This window comes from Centroberyx gerrardi, chromosome 6 (assembly GCF_048128805.1).
Source record: "Centroberyx gerrardi isolate f3 chromosome 6, fCenGer3.hap1.cur.20231027, whole genome shotgun sequence".
NCBI classification, from domain to species: Eukaryota; Metazoa; Chordata; class Actinopteri; order Beryciformes; family Berycidae; genus Centroberyx; species Centroberyx gerrardi.
The window spans coordinates 22376548-22400081 of NC_136002.1; the positions used below are offsets into that span (position 1 = coordinate 22376548).

The 23534-nt window shown below is 41.7% G+C and overlaps 1 protein-coding gene across 1 annotated transcript in view; it reads left to right on the top strand.

Moving 5' to 3' along the window:
- The first annotated feature begins 5910 nt into the window (after positions 1–5910).
- The window catches only part of igsf9ba (immunoglobulin superfamily, member 9Ba), a 50954-nt gene continuing 33330 nt past the window's right edge, over positions 5911–23534 (top strand). Inside the window, exons 1-2 of the mRNA XM_071912876.2 lie at positions 5911–5974; positions 22191–22388. Coding sequence (XP_071768977.1) covers positions 5911–5974; positions 22191–22388 — 262 coding nt within the window. The remainder of the gene's footprint in view (positions 5975–22190; positions 22389–23534) is intronic.

Consider the following 23534-nt stretch of genomic DNA (forward strand, 5'->3'; position numbering starts at 1 on the left):
AAGCGTCGGCATTCAGTCTGCATATCAGATGCACACATTTAAGGACAGTGGTGCAATGGGATAATGCATTCTGTCCATATGATGTGGATATGATAAACCAGGGATTCTCAAGTGTTTTCATGTCATGGACTGACAAATAGACACACAGTAGACCATGGACCCCCATTTCAAAAGATTTTAGTTGTTGATTTAGTATTGAATTGTAGAAAGTCTACACTGTACGTGGGCAGATAGTAGTGGTAAGAGTGAAACCTAAGGTTACAATAGTCATTCTTATACATCCTCTAATTGGGGTTATTTCTAGGGAATAAAATTACAGTGGAATTAAACTACTCCTCACTTTGCAGGGGACCCCCTGGAACCTCCTCAAGGACTCCTATAGGGGTCCTCGACCCTCACTTTGAGACCCACTGCGATACACTGTTGAGGCTACAGTGAAATGATTATGAAACTCTAAAGATTGCCACACTTGTTTTGTAACAGACATTCCTCATCCCACGGACTTGGCTAGGTTGCATTACTTCTCGGAAGGAGTCTTTTTTCTTGGCCTCTATTACTTGTCCCTCATCAAAGCCAAGGGGCAAATACATTTTTCAGCCAAATTAGCTGACAGGAGGCTTGCATGGAGAGGAATTCACCACCATGTCTGCTGCATCCAGAGTTCTGCACACATCCATGTATTCAGTTGTTAGGAGCAAGTGTCACCACTGCGGTTTGCCCTTTTATAATGACTGTAACATCTAGATGCACAGCACCACAGCATCTAATCTGTGAATAACCACCAAATGACTAACCCAAATGTGTAAGCCTATTATAGGATTTCCAAAAATCTCAGTTGACACCATTTAAGAATCATTGTACAGATAGGATTGAAATGTTCATGGAAACATGATTTTCTTGACAAAAATATTCACCTTCTTGACCTGATATATCATCTTCTTCTACAAAGGATTTAAAAATGACCTTTTTTCTATTTTTTGTTAGAGCTCTATGCCAAATACATTATTTTATCAAGATAAAAAGAAAATCAATATATGTTATTATTATACTATAACTTGTATAAAAGAACTAGTGTGATGGAAAAAAAAAAAAGAATGATAAAGAGGAAAAGTATTTTATTTATGCTAAACTGCCTCATGGACAAAATGTCATACATTACTCAAACTTAATCCTTAGATTACAATAAGGTGTTTTGCATAACATTTTGCTGTCTGAATTGTTAATAAACAAACAAATAAATAAATATGGAAACTCAGCAAACTAAAGCATCGCTAGTCTCTTGTGGGAAATACACTGCTGACCACTACTGGTCAAAAGAATGCATAAATGCCTACAAGGAGTGTGAGACTATGGACATACAGAGCTTATAAAACATTATGCAGACATGCAGCAGAACATCTGTTCAACAGCCAGCGTGCAGGGAATCATGTCTGGTGCAGGCAGCTATCAACAGGCAGGTTAGTCAGCTGTTTAAGGATGGACTGACTGACTGGGTGCTGGTTGGGGCCTCAATGTACACAGACGTGTGTCTCTGTCACTAAAGCATTTGTGTCTGTCAGTGAGTCCATGCTTAGATACTCCCATGTAGAGATCTGCATGAGAATGGAAAAACTATTAACCAATATCAGAGTTAGCCAGAATATAATTTTGTTTCAGTTTTGGTTCAACATTGTTAATTAGGTATATCATAATTCTAATCTTTTCCAGTTTATATTTTTCTTTGCCATTTTTCTTTTCCAGTTTTTATTTTGCTTCATTTCTTTACCAAGCCTCTGTCTTCAGTATAGTTGACCTTTCCAATCGGTACTTCCATGTCGTTATGACAGCTAGGGACAACCAATTCTCCATCCTTATGATGGGTCTGTGACAGGGTTTCCCAGACTTTATCATGTCAAGGACCCCCGGATAGATACGCATTAGACCACAGATCCCCCATCTGATGAAGGTTTTTGCTTGCAGGGCCATGTCTCTGAGAAGATTTCTGGTGTCTGTCTATGCTGCAGGTGGGGGAGATAACAGTGGAGAGAATAAAACCCCTGATCTCAGTAGTCATTCTTATATTCTTCCACTTCTAGTGAATAAAAGTGACAATGAAATTGACCTAATCCTCATTGTGCCGGAGGGCGTCCCTGGACCACAGGATGGGAACCCCTGGTCTATCAAATGCACTTACCTCAATGATGTACTCATTTTTACAGTATGTGTCTTTTAAAATCTTATGTGGTGGCTCTCCTGGAGTGTTTTCAAGGACACCCTGAACCAAAGCGTATGCCTCCATATGTAGTCGCATTGTGTTAGCCGAGGAGCTGCAGCCAGATGCTAGGAATCTGTCAGATGTGATGAATTGTCTCACATCATTATCATGTTTGTTTCTGTTTCTTACTCTGTTTAAAGGAGACATGAAATAAAGCCTTCAGATATGTATGGAAGATTCCCTCAGAACCACCAATGCATCCTTTCCTGACTTTTCAAACCACTTCACCACTCAGCGATGCCTTTAAGTTGGCAGTTGGTGTTGCTGTGAAGTCTAGAAGGATAAGAAACTGTGAAGACCAACGCCAGTCATCTGCTCACACAATCAGAAATAAAAGTGTTCTTCATACTGTGTAGAACTGTATAGTGTTGTGTGGTCCATTCGTCATTTTAGACATCAGAATTTAGTCTGTTCCCATTTGACAATAACCCTAAAAAGAAACGAGTACACTGGACCTAAAGACTCATGTCTATTGTTTTTTTATACTATTATTTTTTGGCAGAACACCTGAAAGGCAGCAGATAGGGAAACACTGATGCTGACCTCGTCTAATCCCAGCCCTTGCCACAAAAGAAAAATATTATTTTTGTATTTATCCACTACTGGTCAAAACAACACTATACAGTATCAAAAAGGACTAGGATTTACGACCTTTATTTCTGGGATCAAATACATTCCTTTCATCTCAGAATCTGCTGTAGAAACCAATACCGTAATTAACTTCTTATTTCTAAACCTTTTTGTTTCAGATCCATGGTGCCTTTGACAATTTGCCCCTGTAACAGCTTTAAATTCTGAATATTAGTGATCACTCCCCCATTGTCTGGCTCTTTATGGGTTTTATTTCTGTTTTTACACATAAAACTTGACCATTACCTCATATGCCTCTGTGAGAAAATCTATTTTCTGTCCTCAGAGAGTCTGCAGTATCAAGTCTGCAAATTCAAACATGCAGAAAAGCTCATGCGAAACTGAATAGAAGAGGAAGAATCTGATCAATCATATTTAATTTCACCACATGCAGAATTTGTGTTGACGATATATGAGAGTGCTGTGTCATGATTAGATGTTGGATGTTTTAACTGTCAGTGTGCTGCAGGAATTCAATACATTTAACAAGGGAGATAACCGCTTTCTGCAGAAAATAATTCAGGAGTTGTCTTTCCGGGCAGAATTGCAGCATCCCAAAAATACATTTTAAAATTTGGAAAGATTTCATGTTCCATCCCTGCCCTTTGGTGACACGGCTATCCCCGGTCTCCCCTAACAACGCTCTAAAACAAATAGTTTCGTTGCATAAGAGATTATCTTAACTGTTCTTATCTGTCCTCTGCCCCCTGGCCTGTCACACTATTCAGAAAGAAATCACATTCTATCATAACATTTTTTTTTTTTAAATAAAACAAATCTCTCTGTTTTCTGTGGCCTCGTGAAGCTGGGCAAATGCCATTATGTCATGTTTGTGTCACTGTGGAAACGGACTGTTGTTCTTATCAAGGCTCCCGAAGGGTCATGCGATGTTCTGGTGTTGTGTCAGCACTTCTGTAACTTTAGGCGAGTGTTGAGAGAGACAGAGGGGGGATAATGTGACCTTGTTTTGCCACGCAGCAGTCACAGAAGACTATTGCACACCTCCCCTGACAGTAATTGTAAGAATCTGGGAGCCTGATGGATGCTCCGCCCTCGAAATGGCTTGGTCACGATTACGCAGGCTCTTTCAATGGGAAAGAGAGTTTAAACAGTAGAACCATTATTTTGTCCTATTTAATCATATACCTATGCTACTAAACAAGCCTTCCCTATCACACAGCCATTGATACTTAGGATTGATAACTTATCTCTATCACATTATACATTTATACCATTGAGTCTGCTGGTGGGAAAAGCTGCCCCTCCAGCCACACTCACGCCGGTCATTTTGGCTGTGGCTCATAACTCTATTCTAATTGGCTCTATTACAGGCACAGTAACATGTAAATAACCTTTCTAGAGGGCTTTTAATCCCCAAGTTCCTTTGGCTGAAAAGGTTAGTTCCCACACTGGAGCTCCCTGCTATATCTGCTTGCAGAAAAGGCATGTATGCTGCATGGTGGGAGGGGCTCAGAGGACTGAGGGGCAAATCCTCTTCCAAATGCTGTCAGTACTTTCTTATTGTGTATGAAGCTGATTTTGTTTTTGGGAGAAGACTAATATTTTTAACATGCATAGGCCTACACCTTGATATGAGTTAAAAAAACAAGTGGAGTGGCTGGTGGTCAAGGTTAACAGTAAATTACACTGCACAATTTAGGGCTGTAGACAGTCAAACACAACACCAACCATGACTGGGTTTTAGTCAAGTCCATTTAGAGACCAAGGGAAAGTAAAATCCCAGTCAGTCAGTCCCAGTTGATTCTTAATGTGAGACAAATATAAAAACAGTGGGGAAATCTTCCAAATGTGTTGTGAAAATATCACTCAGCAGTGTTTTTCTGCAGGACTAACAAATACTGCAGAAAGAATGGAGGTTGTGGCTTTAACATATGGTAATTTATTGAGATTTCCAATGGTCTCAGACAGAAATATGACATTCTGCAAAAAAAAAGAAAAAAAGAAAAAAAAGACAATGCCAGGATGAAATGGGACTGATTCCGAGACAAGACTGCACTGAATTTCTCACAATTGACATGTGTATCTGACATAACAGCCACTGTCAGCGGTGTTATTTGCGCGAGATCCCAGTTGATCTTGAGATAGCCCAGTCAGTGCTGCGGCTGCATGATTTCTCCGTGGTCATGCATGTTGAAATCGCAGAGAGTTTATCAATGTAACCATGTGTGCGCAGTGGGCAGCATGATGAAGCAGCATCCTTTCGCACTTGCAGTCGTCGAGGAAAAAAACAGGCGAACGATATTGCATCTGTCGCCACACCCATCACATAAGCCAGACATAGTGCGGTAGCGGAAAAAAAAAAGAGCGTTTTTATGTCGGTGACAGCGACATGACAACAGCCGAGGGCTATGGATGAGCGACAGATGAGTCACACACACATTCACAAGCTATTCCCCCCCCCCCCCCCACCTCCTGATATCGCATAAACCTGCGGCATAGATAAGATGTGCCGATATTGATATGACGAATGAGAGCATTGTGCAAAGAGCGTGTAGATGAATGGATAATGGGCGGTAATGGTGCACGTGGAGTCACTTTAGGAGAGGTATTTAAAGATGTGGACACGGCTCTCTGTCAATGCGCATGATACTGCGGTTCCACTACTACGGCACGCTCCAACTCACCTTGAATCGGTGCACGGCTGCTCTGCTGTCATTCGGGCACGGGGCGTAGGAAGAACCAATACACGCCCCAAAGCCTCAATCAGTAACCAATCCAATGACAGAAGAGGCGGACCTGTGGCTGCATTCTCACACTTGGTTTCACTATGCGCTCGTAAAACGGCTCCGTCTACTACAAACGCGGCGGTGCAGGTGCTCTGTCTCTTCGGGAGAGGATGCGGATGGAAGGACGGGGGAGGGAAGGGATGAAGGGAATCGCCAAGAGGAAAGAATATAGGATATGAAAAAGGGGTGCTGATAAGAGACCGTGCGGTGCAAGGTCGAATATGAGAGATTGGTTGAACGGGGCACTTTGCGTGGTAATAGCTGGTCGGCAATAGTACTATGATTTGGTATGTGGCCACTCTGATAGCAAGTGTATTCAGCACCAGAGGAACGGCCGCTCAAGGTGAGTTGAAGTGCAATATATCTTGTGCCGCACATAACATATGATTTCTGGCGTCTCCGTGTGCGTTTGGTAGTGTTTTTTTTTGAATCGCATGACATTTTTTTCTATGATAGGTCATATGAACTGTGGGCTTTTTCATTGTAACAAATGGCTGCATATCTCGTGTCACGTGAAAGTTCAGCCTCGGTTAATTCGTATCAGGGAAATAGCAATTGTCTTCAAATGCCCAGGCTATGTATCTTGGTATCATTAGCTTATGGATGATATAGCCTATATGGGATATAATAGCCAGGGAATATTCATATGTCAGGGAATTGATGCAGATGCTAGTGTCCAAAATGATTGACCATTTCAAAGGTAGGTTGAAGTCTATTGATACGGCAGTTGGTTTGTGCGATGGGTTAGGCCTGCATTGTTTTGTCTATGTGGCACAGTTGTGTGATAAAACACGAAGCACATACTGCTCCCTTTGAAATAACGTTACCGCTGAGGGAAAATGTATGCAGTGTATCATGGCAAGCAGTCCCATTTGAGTTCTCCAGAGAGGGGTGTGACCGTCTCAGCCTCCAAGATGGAAAAGTAACTAAATAATGCATCACGTGTCAGATAAAATGCACTCTTGAGTTTGATAGCATCCATTGCTGCATGCATGTATGTGATATGCTGAATTTCACATTTCACACCGGGTCAAGTGCTGTGTGTGTTGCACGCAGCCCACCACAGGCAAGCCGTCGCCTGGTGCTCATTTAAGTGGCTCATCAAGCAGTAATTCCTCAAGATTACCCGTTATTATTCATTTTATGATATTTTCCCGAGCACTGTGTATTGACCTATGTACTTACTTAACCTTGCTTTTCCGCTGATGCCCAGATGAGGGAGACATGTGCCACGCTGTCGCCTGGTAACTGATCCCAATGACCCCACATACCCAGTCAAAACTGGTCTGCTCACAGGTCTGGCTCCTCTGTGATGCCAGGTCCAGGCTGAGCACGATGTGAAAACCTATAGTGCAGTGACACATGTTGGATTTAGAAAGGGGGACGCTCATAGATAGTACTGTTAAAGCATTTTTTAATTTTCCAGTTTATGAAGGCATAGATGTGGCTTAAGTAGTGAGAAAACAAAACAATAGCTATTGAACCTTCAATCTAATATGGCATTAGAATGAAGGTTCTATTAAAACACAACAGATCATTAATTACAAAGGAGGTCTTGTATGCCATACCTGTACATTACAATGTCTCAATGTACACTGATGCCAATTTTGTGCCACACAGAACCACAGAAATGCATGTTGGTTTTTGCTACTTCAAAAATCTATTTGATTACCTATCTAATACAGACAACACACCCACCTATCATCAGAATTTATGTTGTGACCGCATTTGACAATATTTAAGCAGTTTTAATCAATTGATTGCCTAGAGTGACCTACATTCATATCAACAGACGTTTGACAGATTATTGTTGGCTGACAGGCCTGTGGGGTAACTGAAGTACAAAAAAACTATCACCACACCTAAGTTAGGCTCACTGAACAAATTGCTGATCATTGGGGGAACATGTGCTATTTGCAGTGCTTGTGGGCCGACATGCTAGGCTACAACATAGTAATCTACATGACATTGAGGGTTACAGTCGCAAAATAAGTCAAAGTGTGTTGCAGTAATTTTTAAGATAAAACATAGATTTTTGGAGGTTTTGCACTGTGGGACAGATATAAAAAAGTAATGGTATCAAGTCAGGAAGCTGCCATCTTTATACACCTGCTCTGTTATACAAATCTGCTAACCACATGCCTTCTTGTCAAAAGCCAGGGGCTAGTGACATGCACGTCAGCTGTTTTAGCACCTGCCTTATCCGTTGAGAGCAAATCTGAGCCAATCCTGTCTGATATCATACAAACAAAATAGTGGTTTACACCTGACCCTCATTTACCAGTATAAAAAAGAATAAAATGCAATATAAAGGAATGGTTGATTCTTTTCTGGGATTTAGCCTGGTGAAACTTGGAGGTAAGAGTAGCATTTCATTAATTTAATTCATTTTGTTTATTTGCCTCATTCATAGCAGGTGCCGGTCCGATTTCCAGGTAGCAGTGAACATGAATCTAAACCAGTCCATGACAGATGGTTGAAAAATCACTTGCTACAAAACAAACAAGATGGAAGAGTTGGGCCAGTGCATCTCAGTTGAGCTGGGACTTGGCGCCATTTTCTTTAATGGTATTTTGTTGTGTGTGCACTTTGCTGAATGTTAGGCTTTAACAAAGGATTGCAATGAGCCTACAGTAACGTACTGGCAAGAAATGCTTTAATTCCCTGTACAGAATCAGAATCCAAAACACTCAAATTGCCAAGTACAATAAATGTACAGTAATTTTTCTTGGCAACATTTGTGCAGAGATATATAGACATAGTAACACAATATACTGACACACATGATAAAAGGGCAACAGAACAATGCACTGCAGTGGGACATAGCAAAGATGACCAGGCAGGCTCCTGTGGAAGTCAGTCTTCAATCCAACCATTTTGAAGACTGTGACATCTCTCTCTTGTACATTGACTCAGCATTGCTGGTCATGAGGCCCAGCAGGGCGGTGTCATCTGCAAACTTCAGCAGTTTGATGAAAAAGTGACTGGGGGAACATTCATTGATGTACAAGGAGTAGAGGAGGGGGAACAACACATATCCCTATACAGTAACTGTGCTCATAGAGAGAACGTCTGACAAATAGGGTCCCAGATGCATTAATGGTTTCCATTTGTAAGGAAAACCGAGATCCACCATCCTTCTGTGAACCAGAAGGATGGTGTTGAAAGCAGAGCTGAAGTCAACAAATAAGATCCTGGCATAACAGCCTGGGGTGTCGAGGTTTTTCAAGACTTAAGTGTAAGTCCATGTTGACTGCATCCTCCATTAACAGATTTGCCCAAAGGGCAAACTGCAGGGGGTTTAGCAGTGGGTCTGTCAGGTTAAAAGTAGGATAGTACCAATGCGCTCAGGTTTACATTATGATTGAAGTCAGTGCCACTGGGCCTGGTCCTTCTTAGGAACATGAATGATAGCAGCAGGTAGAGAGAGATTCTGGTGAACCCCGGGGCTAGCTGGTCCATCAGGCCCTGCAGCCTTTTTGTTGTTTTGCTGCTGTGTATTGAGCAGGAAGGGAAGTTGTGGAGGAGTGATGGCTGTTACAGGGGAAGGGTTAGGGGGACCTAGGTTCACCCCACTTTGCCCTTACAAAGCTCAACAATAATTTGAGGCGACAAAGATCCTTGGTTGAGTTGTATTCTTGCTACTGGTCATTCTTTCCAAGTGCTGGGAGTGCTGGACTTTGCAGTGCGCCCTTTTATTAGCCAGTGGATTAGGCTATAGCTTTTTAAACAATGTATTTAAACCTTGAAAGTGGAAACAGGCTACAAGAAATAATGAATTAAATTATCCAGTTCCACAAACTTTTGAAATAAATTATGGAAAAGCAGGCCACAACTGTTTGAATAGATAATGAATGAAATTAAGCAAGTGACCAGACCCACAAGTAAAATAAAAAGAAATGACCAATTACACAAATTGTTTTGAAAGCTTAACTGGACGAACTGAGTGAATGGACCGTCATATTTAAATGTCGACCTCAGAGGGCTATTGTAAACAAACAACCAGTTAACTATATCAACCGGTAAACTATATGAAACTGCTTAGGAATTAAACAATATGTATGATCAGTCAGTCACAGTAAATGGACGGTCAAAGAAGCCCTCTTGGCACAATGCCCATTGGGGAGAAAGCATTCGGCCGTGAGCCTGTAGCTCAGTTTGAAAAAGCCGACAAGGTGACTTGGCGACCAATCGGGGTGCAGCGAGGGAGACCCTGTCAGCAATATAGAAGTAATTAAAAGTCATTGGCAAGTGGGGGGGAGGCGTATATTTGAGAGACTCTTTGCCTGTAGCTTATTAGTGTGTTGAGCAACCACTATTCAGTCATTGATGGCAAACTGACTCTCCACTCTGGTTCTGTACCGGGACTTTACGTTTTTGATGGCTTTGTTGAGCTGGCTTTTGGCCAGATGGTATTCATCTCTAATTCCCTTCTTGTGAGCTTGCTCCTTGATGTTTCACAGGCTCCTGAGCTCCCTCGTGAACCATGGCTTGGCATATTTGTACTTGTCAATGGGCTTCTTTGGAAGGCAGGCTCCTTCAGAGAAAGAGATATAGGAGCAGACAGTATTTGTGAAGGTGTCAAAACTGTCACTCACTGATCTGAAGGCCTCCCAGTAGTGCTGAGGCAGAGTCTGAGAGCTCCCCAACTGTCTCTGGGGTCCAACTTCGAATTGTGGTTCAGATAGGTTGGACTGTCTTCAGTTTTTGTCTGTATGTTGGAACTGTCTGGAGCACTGTCTCTAACTGCTTTCCATGAGATGGTTGAAAGAAAATTTTGACAGCCATGTTCATAATTCTACATGTTTAATATAGGTAAGGAACATGAGTGTCCGTAAAACTTTCTCTAAACATCTCCAATGCATTTTCATGATGTTTTAGGATTGAATTGTCCTTGATCTCACAAAAAACACCTTGGGAAATTTTAGTCTTCTTGAAATATCTACTCTTGCTGGTAGAATTCCCCTTTACATAAGATTCATGAAGTTGGTTGGGCTCTACCAACTGTAGGGCTGTAGGCCTCCTAGACCCCCCAGAGCTCAAGCCCTGGTAGTATTGCAGTGTGTGCAGTGTGTTGGTGACGGACACTAGAAGATGAGGTGCCAGATTGGGTTGCAGGGGTGGGGTCAATTCCATTTCAAAGCAATCAATGCAGCAAATTAATAAAGAAAGAAAGAAAAAAAACAATATTTGAAGAAGGCAATGGGCTTTAATTACATTTCTCTTCATCTCCTGGATTGACTTGCTTAAATGGATTTGACATAAATAACCTTGGTCTTTTAGGACGGTGTTTGTCTGGAGTATTTCATGCATGTTTTTATATGCTGTCCAGTATTATATTTGAGGTGCATTTTGCAAGTTTGTGTGCTTGTTTTTTCAGTGATAAATAGCCATGAATGCTGTATGTAAACCTGTGATGCTGTTTAACTTGCTGCCCTCTGTTGTGCATGATGTGCATCATACTCTCTGCACTGAGAATAGAGTGACCAGACTGATACTGTGAATGTGTTAAACTCATGAATGTTGTTTTATCTGCTGCCCACTGCTGAGTACTTTGTGCACTGGCCTTAATATTCATTCCTATAGTGACAGGACTGATAACTGCAAATGTTGTAAACTTGTTAATATGTTACATGTTGCCCATTGTTGTGCATGATCTTGTGTATGATGCACAATATATTTTCTATGCTGGCCTTTGCAAATTGAATTGTCTTCGAGACAGTAAATGGTGTTATATCAAGTTTTATCAGATTGTATCACATCCACTAAGGCCCGCTGTACTGTGCCACTTCTGCATGCTGCCCATCCCCACTGCTCTGAATCTGAGAGAGGGACAGAGCAGCTTCACCTCATCATACTTCCTTCTTATTCATTCGCTGGTCTCTGTAATTACCCACTTCTTATACACTCACACTTCACTTTTGATGTCATTCATCCACCTGAATCATTATGCTGATTCATTCACTATGTCCAGCATCATGCCTGTACAAATTTACACAACAATCCCCCTCAGATTTGCTCTCTTTTGGTTTAAAGATTTTGTCACTTTTAAGATTTAAAATTATTACTTGGTAAATTGCACCCTTATGAATCTTTAGTGCATGCATATTTAGTAGCAAAAGGAAGGTACACTTTTAATTTGTGCTTAGATTCTGTCAGACGGAACACAGAGGTCACTGGAGCTCTTTAAAGTATGTTTTGACTGTAACCTGACTTATTTTCACCTATTATCACCAACTTAATTATGTACTTTATCTTATTTTACTTGATCTCAGAGAACAGAAACTACCCATATGAACCCTCTCCTTGAAGCACTACTAGCATTACAACACTATAGAAGAGGATCATGTACTAATAGAGGTATTATATGGCCTTGATATCTTTAGGACAATTTTACCTGATTACCTAATACTTAACGAAAACCTTAAGTAAACCTGTTTACTTGATAACAGTCACAATCACAAATATCTTTGCGCTCAGAATATGACCAAAGGTATTTTGAAGATCTCGATGCTCAATTGATGAATTAAACGATTAATTTGGAACACTTCAGCCATTTCACTTACCTAAAAATGCTGAAATCAATAATTGTTCCATCAATTAACTCAAATTGCCTTCTTACTTTGTTAGAGCTAACCTCTTGAAATTTCCCATATATTTCGAATTTATGTTGAGAAACAACTTCTATCGACCTGTAAGCTCTTACCATTAGATTTTCATTAAAACATTCTTTTCTCCCATACACTGTAAATTAAAATATAATTTTCAGTTTGATTGGTGAAGGTGACGCTGCATCATATGTGGGAGACAACAAATGTATTGTTGGCTTGTATTTGAACTCCATCACCACCACCTGACATCTGACACCCAGTCTGATCATACCTTTTATTTGCCTAGTGAAGTCTTGTAAGTAATATTATGTTAAAAATGTAAACTTTAAATTCTTAATTCTGAGAATGGCAGACTTCATCCTTCTTTCAAAAGTCACTCCATTTCCAAAAAGTTCCTCCAACAAAATCTCCTTTTTAAGAAGAGGTCTATCAGAATTCTGTGCTTATTTGCTTAAAGTGAAAACAAAAATCACTCATGTATAATTTAGCTGTTAATGTAATTCATCCCTATTGTTTGCTGCAAATTATATGTAATTTTTGCTGTCACCTAGCCATTTTTTTAAAGTTTGCTTTTTTTGTGCTTAAAACTGGGTAACTATGAATATGTGTAGTTGATGTCTCATTGAAACAAATTTCATATTCACTTGACTCATACAACTTGTCAGCCGGTCTAGCTATCTTCCTCTGATATGGTCCAACCACTTAGTCACAGTCCTGTGTCACTGATTTTCCAAGAAACATACGTACATTAGTGTACTCTCACTTATTCATTCTGTTTGCTGTACTCCAACCATGAGAGCGAAGCTTGTAAAACTAGCTTAGAAAAAGGGCCTGCGCTCAAGCTGTGGATAGCAGACTCACAGCACTGGGCATGTGCCAGCTCTTTCTGCTAATGCTGGCCCCCACCCCCACCCCCACCTCTCCCCCCCTCCATACTCCACTCTCCTCCCTCCACCAGTCCAGTCCCAGTGGAGTCTCCTTGCAAACAAAGCCTGCAGCATTCTGGGAAAGCCAGTTTTTGAGATCATGTGGTTCTGGTTGGAGGACCACTCTCTCTCATCCACAAGCTCAAATATTCTCATCTAGCAGGCTGATAACAATTGCATTCAGTATTTTATACAGTAGCGTATGTTAGGAAAGCCTATGTCAAACAAGTCTCCACATGTTAAAACTGTGGTCAAGCGGCCAAGGGAAAGATGACCTTCATCACTGAATAGGGAGTTCCAATGATTTAAATTGAGAGAAAAAATAATAGTCAATGGCTCATCAGAATTTAAGTGCAGTTTATTCAGGCCATGATTCAGACTGCAAAGTTCTGCATGTCTTTCACAGTTCTGAGATTTGCACATTTGAGCTGTTCCTTTTCATACTTGATATGCATATTGAGAATTTTGGGTGGACGTTCATTTGCGTGAATTTTTATCAAACGTTTTGGCTTTTTTGTCCCTCTCATCTGGAAGTTGTGTCATGGATCAATCACATTTTCAGTATCTTGGCACTGAGTCCATTGATGGCTATGCAATGATGACAGGCCAGTTGTGCTGATCTTGCACATAATGAAGACCTTTGAGAGGCTGACAGGCAGCACCTCAGACCTCAGACTACGGCATCAGATACCTGCTCCACAGGACTTATTCCCACCTGGAGAGGCCTGGAGGCACAGGGAGAATGATCTTCTTTGATTTCAAGTGTTTTCAACACCATACAGACCCTCCTGCTCAGAGCAATGCAGGTGGACAGCACCATGGTTTCCTGTATTACAGTCTACCTCACTGACAGGCCACAGTTTGTCTGCCTCCGGAACAGGGTGTTGGACATGCTGCAAAGTAGCCCCGAAGGAGGTGTACTGTCATCTTTCTTGTTCTCTCTCTACACCTCTGACTTCAGATTCAACTCTGGGTCATGCCACCTCCAGAAGTTCTCAGATGACTCCTTTATTGCGGGATGCATCCTTGAGGGTAAAGGTGGAGGAGTACAGTAGTCTGGCAGCGAACTTCAGCGGGTGGAGCAGGGAGAACCGTCTGCAGGTCAACGTCAATAAAATGGAGGAGCTGGTAGTGGATTTCCAACTGAACAAGAAGTCACTGACACCTGAGAGATGGAGATAGTGCAGACCTACAAGAACCTGGGGGTTCGTATCTACAAACTGGACTGGACTGATAACACAGGCACTATATTAGAGAGGGGCAGAGTAGACTGTTCTTCTTGAGGATGATCAGGTCTTTGAATGTATGCAGCAGACTACATATTCTATCAGTTCTGGCCTGCGCACTGTTCTTTTTGGTGGCGTTCTGAGGAGGCAGCACCAAGGTGGCGGAAGCAGGCAGGGTAAACAAACTGGTGAAAAAGTCTGGCTCATGTCATTTGGGCTGAGCCTGGACACCCTGGAGGCGTAGCAGTGGGGAGGATGAGGACTGAACTGAACTCCATCCAAAACAAACACCTCCCATCCCCTCCATGGTGAGCTGATGCAGCTACGGAGCATTGTAGGCGCTCTTTTGTACCAACAGCCATCAGACTGTACAATGCTTCCTGCCCAAATGGCCCCAACTTCAGCCAATAAGGAGGGTACTGAAGCAGGGTGACATGCAAGTAGCTAAATACAACACAGATACAGTATGAGGAATAATAATGACTGTGTAGGCCCATTTATCACCATGAAATTCTACTGTTATTGATTACCAAATAGTACTTATTTGGATATCATTTAAGTATTAATTATTAGCCACATTGCTTGTAGAAATGAGTTTGTTTTATGCGAGTAGATCGAAGTTTTAAACTCAGAGTAGAAGTCAGTGTCTTATAAATAATAGATATAATAAATAAATATAAGAATTATTATATTATTATATTTGACTATAATCCTCATAAATCTAGTGTTTTTCAAAACAGTGTTACAAAGGGCTTTACATATAACAAAAAAGTAATAAATAAAAGACAATAAGGGAAGCAGGCAATTAACAAGTTATGCTAATGGTGCCAATGAATGAAATCAAGTTTTCCTAAAAATGAAATAAACAGTATGTATAAATATAAAAGCCTGTGTGTATATTATCATCTTTCTTCAAAATACCACTATGCTCGCTAGACTCACTCCACCTTCAATCAAGAGCAGATATTCTGCATGTAAAAGGAACTGGATTTGCAATTTGGAACCCCAGATATGTCGTGGCACACCTCTGTTTTGGGGAAACCCATACATGCAGCTGCCCAAGAAGCACTTAGGCCCAAAAATAAGTCTGATACGCACAGTTTTGGTAATAAGTCCACAGCGCACTTATCTCAGCTATGTACTGTACATGAGAGACCGATGGAAGTCAAAGTGAGAGAGAGCGAATGGAAATGATATTCGAGTGAATGGGAGGGAGGATAGATTGATGGGAAGATGTGGGGGTTTGATCTTGGTCTTTGGAAGTTTTAGCAGTACGCATAAAGGAGTGCTGGCATTACCTTGAATTTATGAAGCAGCTTCGACCTTTCACACTGTTTTAGAGCTGTGCATAGTTGTAAGTGATTTATTGATGCTGAATAAACAACAGTCTCATAACCAGCTGTAATTAGACAAGCCATATGAAAGCACTAATAAGCACTATTAGCAGCAATATGCCTCTTTGTGTAATTAATTTAAAACACCTTCAGGTCGTGGCTGAAGCATTTATAACTCATCTGAAAAATTGCTGTGAGCAACTCTAAAAATGACTGAATCATTGCTGGCATGAGGAATTTCAATGACTTACAGCTCCTGCCAGTGATGCCCCCCTGTAATGTGCACCTCTGGCAGCGCAGGGCCCAGAAGTGTTGGTTTGCCCTTTGGGCCTTTGGCAAGCCAAGCCCATTTCACACCTTCACTCTATCTCTATCTCTCTCTCTCTCTCTCTCTCTCTCTCTCTCTCTCTCTCTCTCTAACTCTCTCCCTCTCTGCCTCGCTCTCTCTGTATTTCTCTTATGTGCTCTGTGCTGGAACAGGTGTCAGCACATTCATTGCTTCCCTAATTGGGCATTGCTTGTCTGAGCGGGAAGTGTGTCATTAAAGAGGGCCAAATGATGAAGAGACTGGACTCACTAATCTGGACTGTCCCTTTAGAAAGGTATAAGTTGATAACACTGAGGTTGTAGTGGGGGAACATATGTAAAATATGTAACGTGTAAAATAGAGGTAAGGCTCACGCCCCCTAAACATAAGGTTGTGCTTAACTGCCTTACTCTGTTTAGATGACTGCAGTCTTGCATCCAGGTGAATAGTTGTGTAGAGAGAGTGTGTGTGAGAGGTAAACTGAGAGAGGGAGAGGAGTGGTGAATGGGTCACTCATATGGATGATGGAGTGGCAGTAACCTGAACATTAGAGAGGCGGAAGGTTGCCAGTTTGAATCCCTGGACCAACAATGAAAAATCTTTGTGGTGGACAATGAATGCTTTCCTGACCCTCAGCAACCATCAAAGTATTCTTGAGCAAGGCACTACTGCAAAGCCAACAGCTATACGAGTGCTCCAAAGTGTGTGTGTGTGTGTGTGTATATGTGTGAAACCCTCCTCGCATCTATCCCTCCCAGATCATTGCTGCAAGAGTGCTGCAACAATTGCTACCTGCTGTAAACCCACAGCAGCCTGTGTGTTGTGGGATGCCGGACTTTAATTTGACAGACCTCATGTGGAAGTGGGAGTGACTGTGTGTGAATCATGGAGCCGCTGCTCATTTTAACATGATGTTTACTCATATGCTTGTATTACCGTCTCAGGTTTCTCTGTATGTGTATCTGTAAGTGTAGCTGTTTATGCGTCTGTGATGTCCATTTGGGAACATGTACAGTAGTACTATTATATTCCATGTACTATTTAGAGCTGAACAATTAATAAAAAAAAAATAGAAATTGCAATATGAACTTCTCTAATTTCCAAATGGCAGAAGCTGCAATTAATTGCTTAAGAGAGGAGCGTCCAAAATGAATTTCTGTCTGTTTTAGAGGTCCGAGTAATGTTTGGTCCATGAATCAAGTACAATATTGGTGAAAACCTTCTAAAAAAAACGATGAGAAAAACTTTTGTGATATGAATTGCCGTTAAAATTCCAATTGCAATATTCTGTCAAATAATCGCAATTTGATTTTTTTGTCAATATTGTTCAGCCCTAGTACTATTTCATCTTCTCTTTGCTTTCCTAGACATAGAGATTTTTGGATTCTGTTTTATTTGAGGTGCTGGTGTGCCTTAATTTTACAAACCCAGATGAACACTGATACACCAAAACCTACAGACAAGCACAGACATACCCCCGCCGCCCCCCACCACACACACACTCAGGCCGTTCTCTGAAGTGACCTTCAGCACATGCAGGCTGGCATTCAATTACCGCCCTGTCAGTGGCCCATTCAGCCCAGTGGCTGCACGTCCTTGAGATTCCCTCTCTAGCCTCCGTCCAGTCTATATTCCATTACATCCTCTACATTGGGAGTTCTGGTCCGGCATAATTTGGTGCTCATATCCTCATCACTGTGAAGCGCACACAGCTTTTCAGCTCAGTTTGTCCTTTTACCAAATCTCTAACTGCATTGAGCAATGGTTACCCTTCCTTATAAGCAGAATCAAATACATTTCTGTACCAATGTAGCATGCGGTAAATATTGGATATTAGTTTTGCAGTGTGAAATATTGTGCTGGTGTCAAAAAGAGGATTTAGGCACCCTAGACCAGAAAATCCAAACACTGCTCATCTAAAATTGTCTCACATTGAACTCCCGAGGTTTTCATATTTTTCCACAATATCGTACAGTGTGTTATTGGCCCTCATTACTGTCACAATATTTCACAGGCTTTGTTCTGCTTGATTATTGCCCAAAATTGCCTCGAGAGTCTATTTACTGTACAAGTCTGTGATCATTACTGCAAGTACAGTGCAGTGTGCTTTTTGTGCGAGAGCCATTATCAGCACTGCCACTTGAAAAAGCTGTGAGTTGAAATCTCTTGCGGATTTAACTCGTCGTTCCCCTGCTGTTCTGCTGTGATGATTCATGTGCCGGTCTGGACAGATGCTGATTGACCTGGAACAGATGTCTTTTATTGGTTTATGGCCTGAACATTTATTACATCACATCCTGTGTATTGGTAAAGGTTTCATTCTTTTTTCTTCTTTGTTTAGTTGTTTGCGTTCTTGTTCATGTTTGCTATTTATTTATTGCTTATATTTTTTTTATTTATCTTTTAAAGCACTTTGTGACACTGCTTTGATAAGTGCCCTATAAATATAGATTATTATTATTACCGTTATTGATTAAGTGAGCTGCAACAGAAGGAAAGTGCTTGCTATGACTAACTCCACTGTCTGTTTAACCTCTGCCAAACAATGAGGAATTATTCCCCCTGTATTTTGCTTTTGTACATGAACTACCTGCAATTTAGATAATTTATCTGACAGGTGCAGACAGTAGAATCTACTGAGTGAAATGTTACCCTTCAGGAATTCATGATCATCACAGCAGTAAATCTTCTATGTGCCGAGGATAGATACATAAAACATATTGGTCTCCAGGATTTATTAGATGTCTGATTTATGCAGATCTTACTCAACAGATTTCTGCCTCAGCTTATTTGGTTGCTCTTCAGCCCTCACTCTGCAACTTGAGTTCAATTGATATTTACAGCACCAAAGTAGCACTGGTCCAGCAACAGTCCTGAATTGCCATCATCCCTTGGCTGTATTGATCCCTTGACCGGCTACAGTACTGTATGTTGGACGATCTCGGGCTTCATGGAGGCTTGTATCACAGTTTTCACAGCTGCCATTTATGTCTTGTTGGGAGCGTAAATATTTTCCCCTGAATAAGCCCCCATAAACCCTACTGGGTCACCGTGTCTCCATTAAGGAAATGAAAATGGCAAGAGCAGTGACCGGGCCCGTGCTGATTGTTCCCTCGTGAGCATCTCATAAAGGGATTGGGGAATTATTAGCCAAGCAGTATATTATCTGAAGTCTTTATAGTCAGTTCTCTGTCCAAGACTGCTGTCGGTGCCACCAGGATCCAAAAATAATGTCAGCCAGAAACCTGAACCGGTGAACTTCTGCAACCTGAACTGTCTGCAGAGAAAACAATGGATTTCAGCAGCATACGCTGTTGTGCCCCAGGGTTTGAGCTTGTGCTTCATGTCAAGTGACTCTACTTACTCAAACCAAACAATGTATCCAGTGTGTTTCATTATGGATGGGAGCCTACTCCTGTTGTTTCTAGAGTGAAACCATAGAGCACAAGAACCACAAGTTAAGACAAAAGCCACGTAAAAGAACCATTCAAAGTCTTTGCCGTACTTTGTTATCCAACACCTGCTGATCTTAGGTGCATAGATTAGTTTCCTGAAAATCTAGTCTAGAATTCAACTCATCGGTCGACTCCAATGGAATTTTCTAAAGGGCGTTTAAGAGAAATATGCAGGATGAGTGTCAAATTCCTTGGCACGTGCACTGTTTGGGGTGTTGATAGGGGTTATTGTAATCTTTTTTTAAGGTGTTATAATTGAGGTTGCAAGGGAGCATGTTCAGGTGTAAATTTCAAGCTTTTGGCAAGGCTGAAAAGGATTAGGTTATAGGAGACTTCTGATGTTGTGCTCATAAGTGCATGGGACAGGTTTCCTCAGAAGCGCATTAAAAGGTCATGGTTCTTACAGGTTGCAGGGCAGCGTCATGCTTTCAGTAATTCTCTGCAACAATCAGCTCCCCTCTCTTTTGTTCAGACTCAGACATCCTTCTGCATGTTGACATGTTACACTGTGAGCTTGATCAAACACCGAGTCCCCCCCAGTTTCACTTAATGAAAAATGCTGCTTTATTACCGATATGATTCAAAGTGTGCAAATTCGCACATGCGGTTTTGATCTTTCTTCGATGAACAACCTCGACTCTATGGCTTGTAGTTGTAAATCACAGCGGCCCTCTGAGCTTTTTCTCTTTTAAAATTTAGGGCAAATTTGTATTTTAGTATTCAGAATTGTGCAGCTTCTTGTAGTCTCTTCTCATACTGGTCTAGCAAAGACCTAAAGTCTTGTAGGGCTGTTTAATGGTCATGTGGGGGTTCATTGAGTCATGCACATGTGTTTCACTGGGTTGGTGTTGCTCATTAGAGCTTAGCCATGGCTTTTTTCCCTTCTTACCAGAGAGGCACAATGGCAAAGCAGATTCCAGGAGTGAGGGCCGTGACTGGCGGACCACATCTCCACTTTATAAAAAGTGTAATTTGATTAAATCTGCTCTGTTTCAGTCCAAAATCTGTGCTGGCTAAATCGAATAAAGTGGATTAACTCTATCACAGGATAAAGCAGATTAAACTGGTAAACACAATCACTAAGTGATGCATATGGCCTTTAGGGGTGGGGTTAGAGCTTTATTTTTCCGATAGAAGAACTGGATGAAAATATTTGGGTTTTAATTCCAATGTGCTCAGTTGGAAAGGCACAATGCTAGGAGGTCATGTAATAATTTTCATTTCACACAACAGTGATACTGGTGGAACACAGAGCAGAGAACAGACTTCATTACAGAAAGTAACACTACTGTTGCCTCCAGCTTGAGCCTCTGTTACCTCCAAGTCCCATTGTAGTTGTTCTTCCTGTAAAAATTAGCCCTGATAATGCAAATGATACTGCTAATGAAAGTGTTAAGTTATTCAGCTGGTGTTTCTCTAGAGTGAAACGTCAGCATGTCTCTTGATCCCCGAAGCGATTTTCCCTCTGGGCGAGGGCGGGCAGCCATGCTTGCTCTGACGGAGGAGATCCAGCAGGTTCAATGAAAGCGGGGGAGGCAGCTGGAGAAAATCCATTCCCAGAGTGAGCGTTCTGCTGAGGCAGGTATGCCGACCTTTCAGTCATCTGATAGGTCAACGCTCGGCAGCGTGCCTGGACATCCGTGGCTAAACGCCAGCCCTGGTAGCGCTCATAGTAAAGCTCATCTGAGCAGCAGCCAGCTATGATCAATGGAGCCCCTTGGCAGCTCATTTACAGTACAGTATGGCACCGCCACAAAACATTCACCAACAGATGCAGGTGACAGATGACGAAAGAGGAGAGCATCCTGTGGAAGGATGAGGAAAGTTGATAAAAGGGACAGGGTTTACCCTCGTGCCTGTTGACCATTCAGAAATTACACAGCCGGGGCGCCCAGGTGGCTCAGTGGTTTAAGGCGTGTACCATGTGAACGTGACATCCTGGGTCCGAATCCGGCCTGGGACCTTCGTCGCATGTCATTCCCCTCTCTCTCCCAATCTTTCCTGTCAATCTACTTTGCGCTGTCAAATAAAGGCAAAAATGCCCAAAAAATAATCTTAAAAAAAAAAGGAAATTGCACAGCCATGTTGTCATAGGCCGTTGGCGTTCAATGTATCTTACAGAAATGTACTTTTGGTTCATTGTACAGTAGTTTTATCGATGGCCCTCAATCGCCATCCAATTATTGTGTAAATTGGGGACTTAGGTACAATGAGATTTTTCTGCATATTTTCCGTATGCAGGAATTCAGTGCAAAAGAATATAATAATAATGATAATACATTTTATTTATAAAGTGCTTTACATGATACTCAAAGACACTTTACAACAGCTAAGGGAAAAAGGAAAACATGTAAAATATATAAAACAATAATGATGATAATAAATAAATTAAGATAATAAAATAGCATGAGTAAGCATATTAAAACAATAAAATTAAAAACAGTGATGATGGTGTGTTCATTGCTGGCAGGCAGTTTTGAAAAGGTGGGTTTTTGAGTTTATTTTTGAATGTGGGGAGTGAGTCTGAGTTTCTGGTGTGTGAAGGGAGGGACTTCCAGATGGTCGGGGCAGTGATGGCAAAGGCTCTGTCCCCCGAAATATGCGTCCATCTTGTTCTCTCACATGTCAGACCACAGTACCATAGAGACTAGAGAGTGTGATTTCTTGGTTGCAGTGAATGCCACTTCCTTCTCCTCCCAGGTGCCCACGGAGTGAGAGAGGAGCCCCGGTTTGTGACGGCGCGCGCCGGAGAGAGCGTGATCCTGGGGTGTGACGTGTCCCCTCCCCTGGACGGCCAGCAGCCCCCCTACGTGGTGGAGTGGTTCAAGTTCGGAGTGCCTATTCCCTTCTTCATCAACTTCCGCTTCTACCCTCCTCATGTGGACCCAGAGTACACTGGTAAGAGCCCCACATGTCTGTTGATACGGCTAAGGATAAAGTAAATGAACACAGCTTGGACAGAATGTAATGGATTTAGATTAAAAAAAAACTTTTAAATTAATGAGTATTTGGATGCTGCTTGGTATGACTCACAATCAAGATCACTTTGATTGCCAAGCACAGTAAATCCACAGGACTTTTTCTCGGTGACACTGCAGCAGAGACATGTTGACAACAGAATTTCACAGTACATACTGATAAACATTGGACAAAAATGATACAAGGACGTCACACAAAAAGGGAGAGTGCAAGACATGAAATCCATGAGCTAATGTTAAGGGTTCTGCATAACTATACTCGTTTACTAAACATTTCCATTATTACCGGTATGGATTTCCTTCCACTGCTGTGGACCTAATTACGAGGTTCTGGCTCAGAGCGGGGCCAATTCTGACAACCAGTTTAATGTATTGCAGTGTTAATGTGCTGTGTACATTTACCTCCCAATCCTATTTCATTGAGAAGATTAACCTGCCATTTCAGTGTGAACCAGTGCGTTTTCCCCCCATCATGGTGCTCTGACTGTTTGGCCTCTGAGTGTAAGGCATGGCACACTGAGGCCTTTATGTACTGTCAGAGGGACCCGGCCCCCTGTGAAAACTCCCCCTGCATGTTCTTCAACTGCACTTCTTGCCTTTCTTAATATGGCGTTCGGGGCTGGTGCAGGAGCATCTGCACAGAGAGAAATAACTGCTTCTCAGCAATTTACCACTGCATTGTAGCACATACATGCTCTCCTACACACTCCAGTGACAATGCAGCACAGAACACATTAAAGCCCACAGCCATCTAGAACAGTGGTACTTTTTGGTTTGCAACTTCTAAAAAAAGAGCTGCCTACTTATGCCCCTCTATTGCAGGCAGATTCACACAGAAGTGTTTCTGGCTATTTGACTTAATTATTGGAGAAATCACAAAGGTTATAATATGATAACACACTGTATGTTAAAGATATGCTTTTTTTTCACGTTCTTCACATCATCACACATGAAATTCCCCTCTCCAGACTGGGAACAAATGACATAGACATAATGTCTGAGACTGCCTTTACACAGACTACTTATAACAGGAAATTGGTTCCTCTGACGCTGCTTCAGTTTCTGT